An 8,333-nucleotide genomic window follows, 5' to 3' on the forward strand; every position below is an offset into this window, starting at 1 on the left:
CTCAAAGGGCTCTTTATCTGACAATATGACTACTAAGTAAATTATCATCTTCAAAAGGTGTTCTAGTACCAATTTCATTAAGAAGTGCAGACTCTAAGAACGACTGCTACAAGAAACTGTATCTTCCATAAAAAAAGAGAAAACAAATAAAAAAGATGGTTCTTAAAATGAGTAATGTTTAAAGACCTTTCTTCCCAATAGGATCCTCTTTACATTCTCCTGTTCAGTCATTAGCTGTAGCTAGTCTTGATTTGTTCAATTAATAATGGCTATGGTATGTTATGTTATAAGGGCTAAAAACCTCTCTGGTCTGTCAACTAGCTTCCTCTCTTATTCATCACATGTGATCCATCTCGTGATAGGTGTTACTGAAACTATAATCAGGTTTTGGAATACAAAAGATTGAATACACAAAAAAGTTTTTTGATGTCTTTAATTGATGATTTTACGTTTTCTTTTTTAACAACAATTTCAAGCTTTGCACAAAAAGATTCTGACCACAACAGCCTGTGCTCTGCTTTATATCTCGGCTGTGGGAAGAGCATAACGTCACATATCAGATCCAGCCAATAACTACATACCCAATTACAAGATTCAAAGACATCTGAGAGGAGTTGAACTGGAGATCATGACACTATGCGGTGATAACAGTTGTTTTTTTTCCAATGACGAGAAAGTCATATTTTTCCCGAAGCACATTTAGTAGTTAGGCCACCCAACATAATCAAAATCAATATTATCAGTGAAATAAAACCTGTGTAAAAACAGTGACACCACATGAGTGCTCAGCCAAAACCATCAAATTAAGGTACAATAACGTTGTAAATAATAATGTTAATAATAAGTGTTTTACAGATTTTCTTTTCCAAAACAGAAAAATAAATTCCTTTGGTCAAGTAAAAAACATAAATGAAAATAATATAGAACTCTTCCTTTCACCAGTTTTAAGTCCCTCATGTTTCTTTTTCTACAGTCAACCAGGTTCTTGAGGCTCTAAGGCTGCAAAGGAGGTGTCAAGGCAATATGGTTATGGTGCCCCTGGCGCTCCATGCTGCAGCATGCTGGGAAAAGGACTAGGGGAAGAGGAGAGGGGCAGAGGCATTGAAAGAGGACCAGTGGGTCCTCAGACAGCAGGTGAAGGTGCATCAGGGTCAGGCTCGTTGCTGTAGTTGTTGCTGTAATGATTCCCACTGGGTGGATGATTAGGTAGGATGTCCAGTTCATCCACTTGGGGGCCAGGGTGCATCACCAGCTGGTCCTGGGGGATGTCTGCTGCTGCTGCCGCCAGGTTAGTGATGGACTTGGACTTGACACACTGAAAGTCCACGTGGCGGCTTTTACCCTCTTCCTTTTCCCAGGACATGCGGATGAAGGGCCTCTGGACGTAGTTGTAAATGACCTCTGGACGACCTCCTGGTCTTTTTTTGACTTTCTCTTTGTATGTAGGGTAACCTGCCAAAGGAACAGTGTGGACGAAATCATTAGCTTTGTTTTTGTGAACCAGTCCTTGTCACCTAGAAGACAAAAACACCAGAATGATGGGGCAAGAGCTACTTGACCAGTGAGTGAAGAGGTTCAATATAATAACAACAGTTCAGGGCAGGAAAAAGCAGATAGCGGATTAATTGGCCAATAGAGTTTTTTTGTCAATAGTATAGAATATTCTGAAGTGTGATTTGATTGATTAGATTGTTGGAATATTTTCTATTCATTTGCAATGGGCGTTTGCTGTTCTGTGGTTTCTGACTGGCGAGGATAACTTCTGTTGAGCATCCATTGTTTAATGCCTCTCTTACAAACCATTAGTGCTGGTGCATATTCCAATGGAAAAGGAGGGTCTTAAAGTGTGTGAATTTATGTAATGAATATTATTAATAAATACTGCTTTCAATGTCCTTGAAAAAGATTGCCTTTAATATTGTAATATAATAGTATGTATAAAATATAGTGTATTGTATATATATATATATATATATATATATATATATATATATAAAATAAAAGTGTCCCTGCCAGACCTCAAATCAGTCATGTATTTGTGTTTTCTCTCTGCCCTTAGTACTCCTTTGACAAGGGAGAATTAAACCATCACTCTTTACCATTTGATAGTCCAACTTACCTTCAATGCCCAGTCGTATTTTCTTTAATCCTCTATCCTTTAAAACTGATTTGGCAACATCTCGGTTCTCAATATACTTGAAAAATCTGTACAGTTTTGTGCTGTAGATGACTGCAAGGAGAAGAACCACAAAAAAAAATGTCTTAAATCACCTATCAGTCCTTTGTACACGTGCAGACCAACCTGCCTGTATTCTGTATTTGTGTGTACTCACTCTGTGAATACTCTTCTCCCATCTGTGGTGGATATTCTTCGTCCCAGTCAACCACATCATCATCAGTAAGGACAACAATGTGACATTCCCTCTCTCCGCTCTGGGCACTGGCCACCATCAAAGGCAGCACCATCTCCTCCAGGTAAAACTCAAATTGCCGCCGAGCTCCATCATTGGACAGCTCATGCATCAGGGCACCTGATAACAAAAGAAAATGTTATCAGTTAGAAGAGGTAAACCAATTAATACTGGCTCTCACAATTTCCCACCATGAGTTGAACTTGTGTCAGACTTAAATAAAAATGTTTTGTGTTGTGTAAGGCTGTAGAGGAAGGAAGTGAACATGGCAGCCATGGGTCTCTTATTAACACTGACTCAAACTGCCAGCGTTAATGGGTAACATTAACAGCTACAATGCCCCAGACGAAATACTCACTGAGGTCTCTGCATTTGATGGTGCCGTAGTCGAAGGAGATGCATAGATAGTCACACGCCTCCCGCAACTCAGGGATAGAGATTCCATCAGGACAGCGGATTATCCCAGATTTGTAGTAATCCTATCAATTAGACGGAAATCACATAGAAGGCTGTCATTTCAAACAGTGTTAATCCATTAGCTCATAAAATGACAGAAAATGAATCAAGTGCCCAAACGTTAACACTCAAAGCTTTCAAATCAAAAACTCTGACAGTTTCTTACTTTGGTAAAGCATTTTGACATCTAATAGAAGTTGAGTGCTTCACAGGTTAGACTTTAGAGGCTACCAAACTCATTCATTATTAAATCTGTCAAACAGTAACACGATAAGTTCTCTGTAGGTCAGGGGTAACATGCAGTTAGCCAGGACATGAGTTATCTGCTTAAGACTGTTAAAATGTTGCATGTATCGTGATACTAAATATCTAGCAGTTAAATGAAAGGTACTGCAGCTAACTATTTGTCATACTGTGCAGTAATTTAATGTTTTTTATTTTTTGTCTGTGATGCAAGACAAATTTCAGAGGAGTCTGACAATAAAATGTGACCTGATCTAATCATCATCTACCTCATCTTTCCTGAGAAGTCACCAACAACCTCTTTTCCAGTAATTAGTGTATCAATCACTCACTGTATCATAAAGTAAATCTAACTTTGCTGCATTTAGTCTAATAATACTTCTAACATATACATTCACTTCTCAGTTTCTTGGATGCATCTAGCTATATTGTCATGCAGACAAAATACAACAGCCCTGTTATAGATCAAGCAAGATCAGTCAACTTTACAGGTGAGTCATTGAGATCAAAATGAAGGTAGGAAGTAGGAGGGTAGGAAGTGGAAAAGGGGGCTTTGGATCCCATACTTTGGACCACCGGCCTGATTTGGCATCACGGCTGGTGCGATCCTAGTGCAACATTGTCTTTAGTTTTTAGGCTACCATCATTGATACAAACAGAGAAAATCTTAAGAGAGAAACTGACCAGAATTGCTCGGAAAACTGTTGAGCTAATGCCCTCAGCCACCTCGAATTCCCCCTTCTCGTTGGGACGTGTGAAGTTATGCTCTCTTCCAGATCCAAACATTCTGAAATAAAGAGACTTTGGTTTATTCTCTGAATCACAGACAGAAATAGAAATCCAAAATCGCCATAGCACATTTATACCTACATTTATATGCATATAAACTGGATGTATACGTTGCTGATTAGTAAAATACTTTCAGTTATTGTGGAGATAACGAGTAATGACAGATAATAATGCTGGTCAAAGTATACTGTACCTGCCCAACATGGTATTGGGTTGTGCAGTGAAGATGGCAGGATCTACTACAAAGCGGGTGTTGTCAACAATCAGAGTGACTCTTTCTGAGGTCCTAATATTTCGGCTTCCAACAGTGGCACCCGCTCCCACCTCCTTGGGATTCTCGTAGACAAAAACCATTTCTCCAACTCCCAAGCTCTTGAAGGCGCCTTCAGTACTTGACAGGCTGCTGTTGCGACTGCTCAGCACCCCGCTGCTGCTGGAACCGCTGGGCGAGACTCTCTGAGGCCGCGGGCTACTAGGCCTCGATGACGAGGCAGCATCTCGTTCTCGGTCTGCACACAGACAGACAGAGCAATGACTCACAAAGGACTGTATCCCCTTTTAGCTTAGGACCATAAACAACTTGGCAAACATTACATCAGAAACTTGTTGTTGTAATTATTGACATACATTTTCTATCATTTTGCAGCTTAATTTGGAGGTTTCTGCATTTATGAGAAACATTTTTCATCTTTGGCATACATTTCAGTAGTGGTCCACTATTAGTAATATCTGATCTAAAACAACCAGACAAAAAGGATCCTACTCAGAACACGTGTCCTGTTTTTAGAAAATCAGATTACAAGCCATCTTGGTATGAACTCAAACAGGTAGATGACTGCTGACTTGATCCATTCACAGCCAAAAAATGGCAGAGATATAAACCATGTCTGAGCTGCAAGTTGATAAATGCAGTCAGCTGTTGTCAACAGTAGCTGCCAGGAGCTGTGGACCTCTAACATGATATCCATATAAGTCCTCTATTCTCTCCCTGCACACTCACCACTGTGTTGGCGGGTGGGTGAAGTGACGTTTCGAATGCAGGGGGTGAGCTGGCCTTCTCTCTCGTGTGAGGAGTCCCTGGAGCGATCGCTGGAGCGGCGGCGGTCACGTGATCGGTCACAGCCTCCACTGGCACCATGCATGCTCATCTTCCACTGTTCTGCCTCCACTCTAGATGCTCGGGCCTGACTGCTTCTTTTCAAAACAAAAAGGCATACTCAACATTCCTCTCTCTTTCTCGAGCAACTGGGGGAGTTTCATACAGAAGTTATAAAATAAATAGTAAATTATAACAAAGTTTTTACAGATGTTGTGCGTCTTCTGTGCACTTCACAAATCCTTGTATGACAAACAACACAACATCTGACAGAACATGGGAAAAACACATGTACCTGTATAACAGGGTTGTAACACTGTTTATCTTCATCACCCAGTTTACGAACAAGTATTCTCAATAGTTAAGGGACTGTAAATTATTATAATTAACTTACATACCTACACTTCAGCAAGCTTACATATGAGGCCTTAAAATGTATGCAACAACCAGACCTACCACATTCTGTAAGATTGTAATAAGGGTGTTACGCACAGACTTAGAATGCAGCCAAGTCGTGTTGCACTCACCTTTGAATCTAACACAAAACCAAGATTAAGTTATGGAATACAGTAGAAGTGTGTAATCAAATCTTGTCATCACAATTACAGATGGAAGTAGATATTTGAGTCAAGTGCAAAAAGATTGAAAAAACACCAGAAGATGTAGGATCATACAATTTATAACTCTTCTTTAAAAAATTTGTTTCTGACAGGGCGAATTTGCTTACTGAAAGAAAAACCATCAGTACACGAGCAATTGGGTTCAACAAAGGGAGAAAAGGAAGAGTCGATAAGTACAGCTGCTCTGTAATATTGTGCAGTTAGTACAAACTGACCCAACGAACACAGGCAGTACAGTACACCCCCCTTGACCTGAGACCAAACGCACAAGTCTTACCTCTTCCTGCCTACTCTATCCTTACATCACATCCGCCTTTATATTGTTCTTTCAGCAGAAAAAAAGCAAAACAAATTTGCTCTAGGAAAAAGACCTCACAAGTTAGGAAGGTCTCTATTTTTTGTGTTTTACATGCTTTTCTTTCCAGCACCTAGTATTTATTGTTTGGATGTGGGTGCTTTCATGAATACTTTTCCGCAAAGTGAAACATGCACATGTGTGTCAAAGAGGCAAAGACGGGATGTATTTTGCACATTGGTTCATCTCTATTGTGATTTAAGTTGTGTCAGATCTACTGCTTACACTTCGGTGACCAAATAATCACTTGATGCTTTTCAAAAACTACATTGCCATCACAGAATTGCCTAAAGCATGACGCGGTCATTCCTCTGGGTAGGTGTTGGTAATCTGGATCAACTCTTCTATCATGGAAAGTGTAATTGCAGAGCATGTCCATTTAAAGGCAACCTTATACAAACTCATCCGACTCACTACATATAAATAAAACAACCAAATGGGAATCTCTGTTTTAGGCTAATCCAGTGGCTTGATACAAGACAGGAGTCATGAACAACATAAATACAAGTAATCTGACTCACAGATACTGTATGATTACCATCTGATATACTTAAAATAGATGGCCAATATTATAATTTCCCATTTCAAGAAACAATATTTGCTTAACCTATAACCCAGCATCAGTCCTGTCTCCTACCAGTGAGTTACACTACAATGCTGCCATGAAATCTTCCCAGGAGGTCTGACAGGTTTTCAGCTGGCTCACCTCAAGTGCTTGCAGAGTTTGCGAGGTCGGCTTGTTGCGTTTCGTTCCCAGTTTTCGGTGTCACTGGAGTTACTGTCATATGACTGCAGACGTGCTGCCATCACCCATACAGGGGGGAGTCTGGTCTGGATCTTTCACCGTTCATAATCTGGTTAATGGCGAAATCAACAAGTCAGTTCGATCCCCAGATCAACTGCTAACAAACCACGGGCTAGCAGCTTGAAGCTAACAAGAGTAGTTCACGTGTGCTGCCTGACTTGAATGTAAACGAAGCTGGGTGGCGGCGGCTGTCGTTACATGTCGCTACGTTAAAGCGTTAAGTGAGTTTTACACAGCACATAAACAAACCGTGTCAACGTTGCTCTCAGGCTGAGTCAGCATATGATTTAGTTAACGCTAGCTAACGTTGGTTTGCTGTGTTAGCATACCTAGCTAGCTCACATTAGCTGGCGTTGCTAGCGGTCCGGTGCGACACTATTTACATAGTATTACGGGACAACTGTGAGGCTAGTGGAGGTATTTGAACAGTGCTGACCGGAGACTGTCATAATCCAAGACGATTACGCAAAAAATAAAAAGAATAGCTACCTGGTTGGATATGTTTTCCGCTGTAGAATAATCCCAGTCTCTCCACAGCTAACCAGCAGTCTCCTTTCAAAACACTGACGTGACACGTGACGACGTGACGTCATGACGTCGTGACGTGACGTAATGACGCACACAAGGCTGGGAATGACTGTCTCTTATTGATTAACTTCATATTGCATTAGCTTCGTCTGAAAAGTGATTTGAATTCGAAAATGAAAATGTTTCGAAGATGATCGATTTGTTTTCAGCCGTTTTCAACAGATGTCAGAACGATTTGTATTGTTTCCTAAAAAGGAATGGTTTTGAGATCTCGCGAGACGATATCTATATTTTCTTCTTTCTTTTTTGCTCTCTTTACTTAAAAATTTAAGCATAAGGACATTCAAAAACGTGTAAAAGTTAAAGCTATGATAAATAATAATAATAATAATAATAATAATAATAATAATAATAATATAAACGGGCATAGAAAAGGAAAGGAAACAAAGGAAAATTATAAATTTGACAAATAAACAATCATAAGTGCTACAGTTATAGTTCTTCTTTTTGCCTGATTCGCCAGTTCTAACATTGTAATTGCTTGTGGAAAACGTTGTAACACAGATACAATTGCAATAGCTTTTTAAAGTGAATGTGGGATGGTTTGTTAAGGGTTGAATAAGGAGCTAATAGTCTTTGATAACCACACAAGATTGGCGTCAAACACTTGGTCCGAAGCAATACCACCATCAGAGATAATTAAAGTATTGCGCTACCATTTAAACATCATTAAAGTAATTATTCGGCGGATTACGACAGGAATTCAGACAGACATAAAAAAAAAAAAAGTAATACAACCAAGGTGGAAACAGGTAGAGGCTAGAGTGTATCATTGTACAATATATAGGATATGAGGTTACATCATCAGACCTTGGTTGTTTTATAAAGTATTACGAGACATAATATTCTCTTATATAAAAAGAATGATGCAAATTTAACAGCGTTTGTAAATTTAAATACATGTTACATACTTAAAGGAGAATAAGGAAAACTTCTAATTATTTATCAGGAAACACAGTGGAAATAATTT

The 8,333-nt window shown here is 39.5% G+C and overlaps 1 protein-coding gene across 4 annotated transcripts; it reads right to left on the bottom strand.

Annotated features, from left to right (window-relative positions):
* Positions 1–431: 431 nt before the first annotated feature.
* On the bottom strand, positions 432–7,369 carry btbd10b (BTB (POZ) domain containing 10b). 4 transcript variants are annotated; one of them, XM_054612807.1, is made up of 9 exons: positions 7,265–7,350; positions 6,677–6,824; positions 4,900–5,090; positions 4,093–4,408; positions 3,795–3,897; positions 2,770–2,890; positions 2,334–2,531; positions 2,120–2,230; positions 432–1,452 (listed from the first exon to the last, which is right to left on the bottom strand). In XM_054612807.1, the coding sequence occupies exons 2-9, from the start codon at positions 6,775–6,777 to the stop codon at positions 1,124–1,126; spliced, it is 1,470 nt and encodes a 489-aa protein (XP_054468782.1). In that variant the 5' UTR covers positions 6,778–6,824; positions 7,265–7,350; the 3' UTR covers positions 432–1,123. The 4 variants fall into 4 exon arrangements, with proteins under 4 accessions (XP_054468782.1, XP_054468766.1, XP_054468759.1 ...); XM_054612791.1 differs by having other exon boundaries at positions 4,900–5,093; XM_054612784.1 differs by lacking the exon at positions 6,677–6,824 and having other exon boundaries at positions 4,900–5,093; positions 7,265–7,369.
* Between the last annotated feature and the right edge of the window lie 964 nt (positions 7,370–8,333).

Source organism: Anoplopoma fimbria, chromosome 2, assembly GCF_027596085.1.
Source record: "Anoplopoma fimbria isolate UVic2021 breed Golden Eagle Sablefish chromosome 2, Afim_UVic_2022, whole genome shotgun sequence".
Lineage (NCBI taxonomy): Eukaryota > Metazoa > Chordata > Actinopteri > Perciformes > Anoplopomatidae > Anoplopoma > Anoplopoma fimbria.

Bases quoted from the DNA above. Each gene is read 5' to 3' on its own strand.
- btbd10b (XM_054612784.1), bottom strand. From the start codon at position 7,368: ATGACGTCACGTCGTCACGTGTCACGTCAGTGTTTTGAAAGGAGACTG. The intron at 3,898-4,092 runs GTACAGTATACT...TCTTTATTTCAG, and splicing joins CCCAATACCATGTTGGGCAG to AATGTTTGGATCTGGAAGAG. The intron at 2,231-2,333 runs GTGAGTACACAC...TTCTCCTTGCAG, and splicing joins GGGAGAAGAGTATTCACAGA to TCATCTACAGCACAAAACTG.